General features: G+C 56.4%; 1 protein-coding gene across 7 annotated transcripts in view; it reads right to left on the reverse strand.

Annotated features, from left to right (window-relative positions):
- SSBP3 (single stranded DNA binding protein 3) overlaps window positions 1–7,187 on the reverse strand; it is a 149,765-nt gene extending 142,578 nt beyond the window's left edge. For 2 of the 7 annotated variants that reach the window (XM_036448640.2, XM_036448638.2), the window contains exons 1-4: window positions 6,696–7,178; window positions 5,586–5,658; window positions 5,273–5,334; window positions 2,477–2,561 (exon numbers count right to left, since the gene is read on the reverse strand). In XM_036448640.2, the coding sequence (XP_036304533.1) occupies window positions 2,477–2,561; window positions 5,273–5,334; window positions 5,586–5,658; window positions 6,696–6,751 (276 nt within the window). In that variant the 5' untranslated portion in view covers window positions 6,752–7,178. Of the gene's footprint in view, window positions 1–2,476; window positions 2,562–5,272; window positions 5,335–5,585; window positions 5,659–6,695 lie in introns of all 7 variants that reach the window. The other 5 variants (XM_036448643.2, XM_036448636.2, XM_036448644.2 and 2 more) reach the window with 5 other exon arrangements.
- Window positions 7,188–12,296: the final 5,109 nt, after the last annotated feature.

Consider the following 12,296-nt stretch of genomic DNA (forward strand, 5'->3'; position numbering starts at 1 on the left):
CCGGCTCTAAAATGGTTCTAAATGCTGCTGTTTACTTTACAGGGTTGATTACATGTGTTTATGACTGTGATGTTGGGTTTTAATGCACATAAAATATTTTAGGACACTATTTGTTTCAGAATCTTTTTTTCTTCATTTCCCTTCTCTAAAAACTGGTGCGTCTTATGGTCCGGAACGTCTTATGGTCCGAAAAATACGGTATCCTGAAAACCCTCCACGACAGAGAACATAAAAGATGGATGGGATGTGCATGTGTAAGAAAAGCATACATTCCAGACAAGGGTCCAGAAAAGAGAATACGTTAATAATAATAATAATAATAATAATAATAATAATAATTCTAGCAACAACATAGGAATGCAGAGAACACATGAAGATTTGAGGATAAGCGTTCCTTTTCTTGATTTTCTTAAATAGTTCTTAACTTTCCAGTTGCTTCTTCGTCTTCCCAGCAACACAAGGCTACCTTCCCAACTCCTTCACCAAAGAGACATTCCTTCCCTGTCCCCTTTCATCACTCCATCCCTCCTCCCACTCAATCTGACTCTCTCTCAGGCCACAGAGCAGCAGCAGGTGGATTCCAATCCAGGAAAGGGGGTTTGGACCCTAAAATCTGCTAATCCCGGGCCTCGTCTCTCGAAAGCATCTTCTATATGCCCGCGCCAACTTCAGAAATCACGACCACAATTCTGCTGCCGTTTCTTAACAAATGACTGAACGCAAACCCATGCAGGTTTCCCAACCGCCACGCTGTGTCAAGGTGGCAGGCGGAACCACAAACTGCCAAAGAGGGTCTCACGTTACTCACGAGAGCGCTAAATGCAGTTAGAAATCACTAGCCTCTCTGCAAGGCAGCTTCAAAAGGTAGCAAGCACAGACACCTATACCGAGAGACTGGCTTTAAACAGGCACACCTACCCATCCCCCCCACTCTAAAATAAAACCATTTGCATAGCCATAGAAGGCTGGCCACACAGGAACTGGCTGTCCATAGCTTTTTGTTTAAAGCACAAGCCTTTTACTAGGTAGAAAGGTCAAATTCGCCAACTATTTTTTTCTATGACTAATACACCTCTCAGCCTCCTCCTCCTCCAGCCTCCAGCTCCTGGATGTTCCCAGAACCACATCACAAGGGAACGAGTCACCTCACCTTTCACTACTGGAAGTCGACTCGGCCCTAAGTGCCGTTCACCCTGGAGAGGGCATGGGAACTGGTGATTTTCCTCAGCCCTCCACACTCCGAGGGCATTAACTTTTCAGTCACGGCAGAATGTCATCACATTGAATATTCTCAAATCCAGGCCGCCTCCAGCTGAGCCTCTAACTCCTCGTGTTACAGGGGAAATTTTCACCATAAAGATATCCACGGTAATGGGATTGGACCACTTGTGAAACTCCGCCTGATGGGTTCTGGCCTCTTAGGCCAGTTTCAAACTCCGCATGCAGGAGACACAACGGCCCGGCCACGGGGGTGGGCCCCGGATGACAGTCAGAAAACCAGCTTCAGTGCCCCAGAGTGAGGGGACTATTCCTTTCCACGTCGTGCAGAGGCGTAAGACAAAAACAGACCACCCTTTGGAGCATGCGTGCGAGGCCAATGGAAGCAGACTAAAAGGCTGGGAAGACCTCCAGACACTGCTAACTCCCCCCAGAAGATCCTAACCTGTTTCATCGGATCAGAGAGTCCAACGCCAACCCAGGTTTGGAGTAGTTTTGTTTTGTTTTGTTTTGTTTTGTTTTGTTTTGAGGGAGACTGCCACGTAAGATGGACATGGGGCAGGGATCTCTCCTATAAGCATTTCATACATTTCAAGGAACTCATCCAGGGAGAGGGTGAATGACAGAACAGAAAGCATTACAATGTGCTGACATTAAACATGCTCATAAGAATATTTTGAACCAAGGACTTCAACGTATCCTTCACCTCAGTAGACACAACCTCAGTAGACACCCCCACCAAACCAAACAAAACAAACACCCAAAACCTCACTGGAAAGATCACTTCCTGGAGGGTAATGCAAAAGTCCATTTCACCAAATTCTCACTCAACGCCCCTTCTGCTCCAAAACACACATTTCCAATTTGCTTTTTTTTTTTTTTTTTTTTTTCCTTTTCCTTTTTGGCTGTCATTTTTCTTCTTAAACCAACCCCAAACGCAGTCCCCTCCCAGCTAACTGTCCACTCTGAACATAAACCGCACATGGCTGAGCCCTGCTCAGCGCCGTGTAATTCCGCAGATAGGTATCTACACACGCGTTTGCATAATGACAACATTATGAAATACCATTCACCAAGAAGTCAGAACGGTGCTGGAGGAGGGGGTACAGGGCGGGGGCAGCAAGGAGGTAGGCAGGGAAGAAAGGCGGGGAGAAAACAAAACCCACTGCCAATGGGCTGTGTGCTTGCTTCTGGTCCCAAAGAAGTCAGAGCTATCCAACCCTGTAATTATTGCCGGGATTAAAATTTTGTTACTCACGTAATCATGAAAGGCTTTTGCTTCACTTGAGTGTTCACAAGTGTCTCGCCTCTCGGGAGCTGCACAGTAAAGGTCCCAAAACACGCTGCAAGTTGAAAAATAAAATAAGATCAGGTTACTACTTATGACTCCTGTGCACAAGGGCAAGTGCACAATGCTCAGTGTGAACGCCCACCCCCCCCCACCCCCGTCTCCCAGGGCTCAATCCCTCCTCCCCCTTTTCCAGCCTTCGATGGGCAAAGCTGGCCTAGAAAACAAAATAGACCTAACCTCCTGCAGCAAGCCAGCTACTTGGAACAAGAGTAATAGTTCTTATGTATCAGGCGCCTACCTACTGTGTGCTAAATGCCTTGCACGTAAGGCTCTGCTTGTGACTACCACACTGCTTAAGGCAGGAGATGTATCCCCACGTTATACAGGGGGGCACTGAAGCTCAGGCAGGTTAATGCTGCGCACCCATGGCTGCCCAGGCAGGACTGGGAGGAATCTGTATGAGGATCCAGGCAGGCATCTCATCTGTGCTCCTTTTGTCGCACCCCCGAACCCCAAACGGTTGCCTTCAGTCAAAAGGTTAAATTGCCAAAGTCAGGACTATGACTCATAAGCACAGCCAACTGGGTGGCTCTGCCAATAAAGGAAACTTACAGGTTTTTTATTCCAGGATCCCATACCCCCACTCTTCTGGACCTCCCCCCCCCCACTCCCAGCCAGGCCCCTCCCCCAAGTTATTCTTATGCAAGAACCACCCCACCCCATCCAACCAAAGAACAAGTATCAGTTAGCCAAAGGTCAACCACGCATCTTGTCCTTTCATATTGAAATGGAGCGCCCTCCTCAAAGAGGCACCTACTACCTTACTACCCACCGGACCAGCAAAGGAGGGATCTGGAGGAGGTGGGATGGTAGCTATCCCTGCCTCATCCCCCTCCATGATTTATAAGGTCACTCTGACACTTCGTATCAAGAGAGAGCATACATACAAGTCCTTTACCGACCAGTAAAACCCTATGCAAGCACAGGGTAGTCACTGCATTAACATGAGGCCTTAGACACCCTCTCCCAGGCCCCAGGATGGACGCTGACGGAAGGGTACCATGGGCACCAGAGCAGGAGTGATTCCTGCTACGGTGCGCCTGCCCCTGCTGCCAACAGCCAGCAGAGGAGAAGCCATCTCAGCCGCAGCTCTGCCAGCCATCAGACGGGCGTCTCTCTCAAGGTGTATGAAGAGCACAGCGTGGCCCTCTCTGGGTCAGTCAGCTCCACCGCTCCTGCCACCCCAAAGGCTGTGGTCACTTGCTCTGTGTCACATCACGAGGCACTTTCTAACAAGACCACGACCAGAGCCCAGAACCAGACAAGGCTGGAGGCGTTTCAGGAAGATGAAAATCGGGGACTTCTACCGGCTGCAGAGGGGGCCCCAAGAACACTCCTTTCTGTCCTCTAAAGCTGCACGTGTTTGATCAACTCCTTCACACACCGAAGATTCCTAACAGTACCAACTCCCCAGCCCCTTCGAAGGAACTTTCACTCACAGACCTACGATTCTGCAGCCTCGGTTTCTGATGGTCAGACCTGTCACACCAATCCACACTCCTCTCTCTCCAAACACAACCCCAGAGAACCCGTCGCCCACTCAGACAGGTCGGATCCTCCTGCCACAGCCAATGCCTCCAACACTGGGAGGCAGTTCCCAGGTTGGCTGAAGTGACTAAAAACTCCTTTTCCCTGCACCTGGCAGGACAGACACTTCACCCGCCTGCATTTCAAAGGGACCTGGAGCCGTAACCCGAGCTGGCGGTCAGGTAAACGCGCTAAGATCCCAAGACATGGCACTCCATTCTCCCGACCTCCGCCAAAATATCAAAGCCACTCCGCTCTCTTTTCCTCTTCGCGAGGATGTCAAAGACCCCGCACCCATCAGTCACACAACACGTCCAGGTCTCCCTCCACAGCACGGGCTCCTGAGGGGCTCCCCCTCACCTGAAGCCGCCCTGCGGCCTGCAGGCAAACCAAGCCCGGGCTGAGGTGGTCCCACCCCAGCAGGACCCAGGGGTGGCAGCGGCGGAGCAGCAGCTGAGAAAATAGAGGAAAGAGAGCCCCTCACCACCCCCTAAGGGTGCTCTGGGAGGTCAACAGCCACCACAAGTTAAGGTTTTCAGTAAAATGAAACTTTGTGGTTTGGGGGATGCCGGGAGGGGGGCAGCCCACAGAGGAGAGGAAGGTCCAGTCAGTCTGAATCAGTATCTTTAAAGGAAGTTGCAGCCCCTTCTTGCTTTTTTCTCAGGGTGCCTGGAAAGGCTGCAATACTCCTCTCTCTCTCCCTCTCTCTCTCTCTCTCTCTCTCTCTCTCTCTCTCTCACTCACTCACTCACTCTCAGTTTTGAGTTCATAGTAAAAGAAAGGATAGGCCAGTTGTAAAACAGACCTGGTATCCCCCTCCACCCCGCCCCACCCCCACTCCCTCTAATTAAAGCAGCATGCAGAATTGACAAAAATCCTTCAAGGTTTTTTTCCCAAGCCTGCCTAGCGGCCGGGAGTGAAATGGAAAAGTAAGGAGTTTCTCTCCAAACACCAGGCATGATTTAGTGGGCTCTCCACAGCAGGGGAGAGAGGAGGCAAAAACTTTAGGCACCAGCCTCCTCTGCCCTGCTCACGGCGGGTCTGAGTGCCCTGCTCTGTGCAAGGCGGAGGGGAAGGCTTGGTGGGGTCTGCTCCTGTAAGCTCCCGTCTTTGTTCCCTCCGACCAGAGACTCAGACAAAACAAACACACACACAAAACTATCACACAAAACTTACCACCACCACGAATGCAAAAACCCAGGTGGTTCGCCCAACGTGATGTTTTTTTCCCATCGAATCTAGAAAGGAGAGAGCAGAGGCAGCTTAGAGGAGCAGAGGGAAGGGGTGCGTGGGGGGGAAGGAGGAGGGAGGGGGGCTTCCTGGAGCCAAAAGGCTGTGAAGACCAACTAACAATAAATGCCAAAAGGTGATAAAAATTCAAAATGGTGGCCACAGTGGCTGCTCCTGAAAACAAAGGCTCTAAGAATGGTGGGGAGGAAGGGGTGTCTAGAAATTGGATGGCGGGGGAGGGAGGGGGAGTTGCACTCACCTCTGACAAGAAGGTCTGTGCGGACTTCTGTGCTCCTACGTGCAGTAAATATTCGTAGACGTATAAAGCTAACCTGGAGAAGGGGGAAGGGGGCAGAGACAGAGGGGAAGGTGTCAGGTCGCACGGGGCAGCGGCTCCCGGGCTTGCCAGTCGGCTTCCAGCCCTGCCTGCGCGGTCCCATTGTGGCCCCGACCAGAGAGGTGAGTGGCCAGCTCGGCCCTTGCCTGGAGCCCCCGGGAGGAAGCCGTTAGGGGTCTGGGTGTCCGGGGACGCATGACCTCACACCGAGGGGACCTGGAGAGGAGCCCCCAACCAAACTTGAACTTCCAAGTGGCGTCGGGGGCCAAACCTCACTGAAGTCTCGCAAACTCGGAAAACCACCCGATCCCACCGCTTCCCTCCCATATTCACGATACACACTCCTGGGGACCCTCTGCCCAGCGCCGAGGGTCCGGGGGCTCGGGGCCGGACTCCAGGGCGCTTGGGGAGCTCCAGGGTGGGCAGCGAAGCGCCACCCTCACTCCCTCCCCCAGCAAAACAACTGTCCCCCGAGCCGAGGGCCGAAACGGCGCCGCCGTCGGTCCCTGACCAGCCCGGCGCCCGGGAGGGCACGGGAGCAGCGGCGGCGAGGCCGAGGGCAGGGCAGGGAGAGCGCTCCCGGCCGAACAAAGCCCCCGGTGCGCACTCCTCACGCCGCGGGCGGGCGGACAAAAGGAGCCTCCGGGGCTGCGGGAGCCACGCGCCCCCTGCCCGCGCCCGGTGGGCAAAGTGCGGCGGCCGCGGCGCGCGCCCGGAGTGGGGCGGCCGGGGCGCCCCGGCTCGCTCGCTCCCGGGACCTCGCCCACCACCCCCGGGCCCGCGGCACGCCCCGCGGCCACCGAGCGCCCCCTCCCCCGGCGGCGCCTCCCGCCGCCCCTTCCCCGACGCCCCCACCTCAGCCGGCTCCCAACAATGGGCTCTCCCTCCCACGCCGCCCGCCGCGGCCTCGGGGCCGGGGCCAGGCAGGCGGCGCCGGGGCCCGGGGCGCAGCGCCCCCGCCGCCCACCTGCTTCCCACCGCCCGCCCGCCGCCCGCCCGCAGCCCGGCGGCCACTTGGAACCCAGGGCTTACTTTTCCCGAGCCTGCCCGTCCGAGGGCACCGCCGAGCCTTTGCCTTTGGCAAACATGGTTTGCAGAGAAGAGGGCGCCGAGCCTCGCCGCCGCCGCCGCTGCCGCCGCCGCCGCCGCCGCTACCGCTCCGGCTGCTCCCGAGCTGCCCCTCGCTCCCGGCCCCCTCCCCGGCGCCCGCTCGCTCGCCCGCTCGCTCGCCCGCGCTCTCCTCGCCGCGCTCCCCTCCCGCCCCCCCAGGCGCTGCTGGCTCCGCGCTCTTTCCAGCTGTCAAAGCGTCAGCCCCGGCCGCGGCCCCATCGCCCTGGAACTCCTCCCGCGCCGGCTCGGCCTGAGGTGCCGGTGCCGCCGCCGCCGCCGCTCGCCCGCCGGCCCGGCTTGCCCGCTGGCTCGCCCGCCCGCCCGCCCGGCTCCGCCTGCGCCGCCCTCTGCGCCTCCGGCACCGCTGCTGCCGCCGCCGCCGCCGCTGGTCTACTCGGAGCTCAACCGAACGTGGCTGCCCCGGCGAGGCAGCGGGCGGGCGTCAACGTCCCGTGATGGACAGCCGCGCCGGCCAATCGGCGCGCGGGGGCGGGCCCGGGGCGGCCGCGGGGACGCCCTGTCAGCGCCCAGCCGCGCCAGTCCCCGCTGCGGCCGCCGCCGCCGAGGAGCCGCTGCCCTGCTCCTACGGGCGGGCGGACGGACGGACGGACGGGGCGCGAGCCTCTCCTTTCTGTAGATGTGGGAAAGGGGGCCCGAGTCGAGATGGGGGCGCTCCGGTCTGCCGGCCGCAGCGAGGAGGGGGTTCGGCCAGCGCTCCCCGCGGCGCGGACCGCTGGGGGCGGGAGCGGGCTTGCGGCAGCGGCGGAGGGGAGGGGAGGGGAGGGGGCGCGGACCCCTCAGCGCGGCTCCCCGGCTCCCCCCGCGCCACGTCTCTGATCGGCCCCTCACCTCCCCGAGCTGAGCGGCCCGCGGCGGCCCTCCCTTCACCGCCCCCTCCCCTCCGCCCGGCTTCCCCCCGGGCTCCGACCCCGGCCAACTACAGACTACAACCCGCCCCCCCTGCCTCAGCAGCCCCGCCCCCGGCCGCCCTCTCGCCCAGTCTGGTTCCCGAGCGCCCGGCCCGGGCTCCAAGCTGCGAGCGGGGCGGCGGGAGCCGGCGCCGGGGCGCGCGGCTGCTCCTTTACTGGATCGTTAAAACACTTCGGAGAGCCCCGAAGTGGGGCCGCGTGGACAGGGCCCTGGGCTTGCTTGGGGGAGGAACGGGGGGGGGGGGGCTCGGGCTAAGATCAGGGAGAGCAATTGCCCCCCAATTTCTAAGATCGGCCCGCACTGGCCAGTGAGCCCCCTAGCCGTGGGGGAGACGGTGGCATTCCCAGATGGCGTGGGGGGGGGGCGTCTCCTGGGCGCCCGGCGACGCGGAATGCGCGCCACAGGAATCTGCAAACTTCAAATAAACGGAGCTAAATTGGGGAGTGGGAGACGGGAGTCGGGCGTGGGGGGAAGGGAAGCTCCCATTGTCAGTGACCCAGGTGTACAATGGGAAATTGTGGGGAGGCTGGCAGAGAGAGTGACCCAGCTATTTGCTGCTGACTCCTTTAGACCCAGGCCGAGAACGCCGAGGACACAGTAGGTCCCTCGTGAGAGACTCTTGAAGACCAAAACCCAGCGCAATAGGGAGGGCTCCCCCATTTTCATAATGTTTTTTTAGAGCGCGGTTCTCTTTAAATGCGATAAAACACGGCCGGCACTGTCTCTTTAAAAGAGTCGAGCAGAAAAAGCTGTGTAAGCGCTGATTGGCTGCCTGTTTGGATACATCTTTAGGGGAGCCTTGAAACTGTTAGCCTAGGTTGATTTTTTTTTTTTAACTGCGCTGTTCCAATAAACAAGTAACGCCCCTCCCCCTAACATGCCTAGCTCCAAACAATTAAAGGATAGGTCAGTGTCCTGGGGAAAACACGTTTGGAGTGGAAAAACTCAGAAGAGGATTTCAACAAAATAAAGGATCATTCCCTACCATTAAAGTTTGCTTATTTTGATCTGTAGGAGGGAGGGAAGGGCTTTTAAAAAAAGAAATGCCCCGCAGCAAACGGATCTGCATTGGTTCAAGAAGGAGACGCTGGGTGCATTTTTGGAATAATGTTCTCCTCGGTGGAACAGCCTCCCTAAATTAGAATACAGCCAAGCCCTAGGGACGCCTCTGGGGGCACTCTGTTCTCCGCCGGAACCTGGGGCTCTCAGGAGAAGAGGACAGAAAAAGGGAAACGCTGAACCTTAGCCTATGGTTGACTCTGCTTAGCCCCTCGTTTAAAGGTGGTTTTGTGAGTGGGCGAGGCCTGGCGTTTGGGAGGGAACTGAAATACAAGGATGGGGGAGAGAAGGAAATAATTACAGTTATTTTTTTTCCCCGAGGCAGTTTAATTTAATAGGGCTAACTTAAGGTACCTCAGAGCCCACACTAATTAAATTGGCCTGCTCGAACCTTTCCCCTGGACTTCTGTTTTTGATGGGCGAGGAATGGCCAGGGATGCTTGTCAACAGACTTGACTCACAAGAAGCCTGACTCATCTTGGGTCTGCGAGGCCCGCAAAGTAGGAGTGTTGGCTAGGTCCTGGCTAAAAGGAAAACAGGGCCCTCTCCGGCCCTTCCCATCGTGGACACCACCAAATGGGCCATGCCCTGTCAATGTCAGGGCTGCAGCACAGGCATCATTTCCCTCATCTGTCCGATGGGGAACGGGGGAGGCGGGTAAGAGATCTGGACGATCTCTGGAGACTCGAATGTTCTCCGATGCTGATTTCCCTCCTATCGTTTTGTTCCCCACCCCACCTTGGGGGAAAAGGACCAACACCTCCTTCCAGAGCTTGTGCGGCAGGAAGACTGGGATGACTTTTGGGGAACCTGGGCCAGGCACTCTGTTTGCTGAGGCTTGACACAAAAGGAGGCCCCAGGTCAGTAGGTTCCTGGTGGAGCTGAAAGAGACAGCAGGAGGGCCCTGGAGAGAGAGAGAGAGAGAGAGAGAGAGAGAGAGAGAGAGAGAGAGAGGGGAGCCCCAGCCTCTGGAGAGAAGGGAGCCACATAAGAAGCAAGCCCAAACGCCCAGGCACCATAATCAAACCCCACCGTATCTCCCCGACTCTGTCCCCGGCTCCCCCCCTCCCTGGACCACATTGTTGGGCCTGGTTTTTCCCCTTGGAATGCCTCCCACCTCAACCCCTTTCTTTTCTTCTTTATTTTTCTTTTATTATTTTTTAAAAATATATTTTTAGTGATTTCAGAGAGGAAGGGAGAGGGAGCACGAGATGGAAGCATCAGCCTGGGCATGTGTCCCGACCAGGAATTGAACTGTGACCTCCCGGCTCATAGGTCAGTGCTCAGCCACTGAGCCACACCAGCCAGGCTCAACCCCCTTCTTTACCGTTCCATTCCTGTAGGCTGACATCCCCACCCAAGGCATCTCCTCCACAGGAACACCCCTCCCCTCCCTGCTTTTCTCTTCCAGACCAATAGCCATCCCGCTATCCTTCTGCTGGGTCTCATTTTGTTTGAAGCTGCATGGTAGCTCCGGGTTCATGCTGCCCATTGTTGTAGCCACTTGTTTACTGTCTGTCTCAACCAGCCAGACTGGGGGGAGGGGGAAGGAACTAATTGTGAGTCATCGGTGTGTCTCCAGCACCGGTGTAATACCTGTGTGCATGTTAACATCCGGCGGAGGCCAAGGGAGCTATAGGGACCACAAGAAGAAAAAGGGTCCCAGTCCTCACAGTAGCTCTGGGGCCCCAGGGGGTGGGGGGTATAAGAAATGGACCCACCAGTAACAGGATTAGATAAGGCCACTGCCCTCAGCCCCACCCAGCCAAGCTGCTGGCACCTAGAAAGGCTGACTTTTCCTTTCCCAGAAAGCACCTGGGACTTCACACATCCGACCCAGACCCATCCATTCTTTCTGGAGATAGCTCTCTCTTCCCCCCCTCTTTCCCCGCCCCTTCCTTCTCTCCCTCCTCCTTCCTTTGTTGTCTCTCTTTCTTTTAAATCTGTTTATTGAGCATCTACCCTGTTTCCCCGAAAATAAGACAGTGTCTTATATTAATTTTTGCTCCCGAAGAAGCGCTAGATCTTATTTTCAGGGAATGTCTTATTTTTCCATGAAGAAGAATACCGTACACATTTATTGTTAAATGAAAATAAAGGAAATTTATTGCCTGTATACGGTACAATAGTACGATAGTTGTCAACACAAACCAGACAAACTGTGAATCCTATAGTATCAAGAATTTACTCATTTATTTAATGACAATCATGTCATCATCTTCTGGAACATCATCATAACAATCCAATTCCTGAATTTCCTGGTGAATTTCTTGTGACTCCATTTCTTTCAGAATCAGTGGACCAAATCTCTCATGTTTAGCCTAGGGGGGCCTTATTTTCAGAGGGGGATGCCTTATATTTCATTCAGAAGGAAACCTGTAAGTAGGTCTTATTTTCAGAGGATGTCTTATTTTCAGGGAAACTCGGTAGTACTATGTATCAAACACTATTCTAGGCACTGGGGTAATAAAACAAAATTCCTTGCCCCGTGGCGCTTACACTGTTGTGAAACCCTCTGCACAAAAGCCTCTTCCTGTAACTGACTCCTGATTCTTCTAAAATCCACCTGGGCAGGCGGTCCTCTCTGAGCTACCAGCCTGGGTCAGGCGTCCGTCCACCAGGGCCCCGTGCCTCCCTGGCCACAGCGGGCTACTGTGGGCAACACGCATGGGTGTGGTCATGTGTGCGTTTCCCCCACCACACAGCACTGAGCTCCTCCTGGCCGGGGAATGCGGTCACTCACCGGGGGCCCTCCCGTCCCCAGCAACAGGAGTGAATAACAGTGACCAGAATGTGAGGAGGCAGGTGGGTGAGGTGGGAGAGAAGGAGACGAGGTGAATCCTAGGCTTCGGCTAGAATGGCCAGGCCTTCTCTCAGCTGCCAGAACCGGGAAGAGAGGAAGGGGTGCAGGGGGAGGGGGGGCAGGTGCGGGGGGGGGGGAACGACACACCAGAAATCCTGGGCTCTGGGTCAGGTTGGGGGGGGCCAGGCCTGCAGAAGGTCTCCGTTAAAGGGGCGTCCAACCATGGGCTCACCCCGGAAGGGGTGCCTGCCAAGGAGGCCAGAGGATCGATCCCCTCTGTCTCCTCTTGGGGTTCCAGCTCCAGGTAAGAATTCCTCAGGGCAGCTGGGAGGGTGGGGACCCCTGGGGGCTGTGGAAATGGATACTGAGCACGCAGCCCCTCCCCCTCCAGTCCACAGCACCCTGGATCCCGGAATTTCCGTGGAGACAACTCTGGTCAAACCATGGGCTGCTCTGCCAAGGGCGGCCTGGGCCGGCTGGTCAGCCGGGTGTTAGCAGACATTCCCCCAGTGGATGGGGCCCCGTGGGGGAGAATGCAAAGTCCAGCTCCTGGAAACCTGGCTTCAGCCCCGCGGAAAGGCTTGGGCAGGGACGACCCTCGCCTGTCGGGGTCAGTGAAAGGAGAGAGTTGGTCAGAGGCGGATGGGAAGATGAAGAGCTAAAGCTGATAAGGAGCCTGCTGGGCTGCGGGCAGTGCTGGCCGCCCCAGGCCCCCCGCCTCTGGACAATGA

Source organism: Pipistrellus kuhlii, unplaced genomic scaffold (genome assembly GCF_014108245.1).
Source record: "Pipistrellus kuhlii isolate mPipKuh1 unplaced genomic scaffold, mPipKuh1.p scaffold_m20_p_2, whole genome shotgun sequence".
In the NCBI taxonomy this organism is placed as follows: Eukaryota; Metazoa; Chordata; class Mammalia; order Chiroptera; family Vespertilionidae; genus Pipistrellus; species Pipistrellus kuhlii.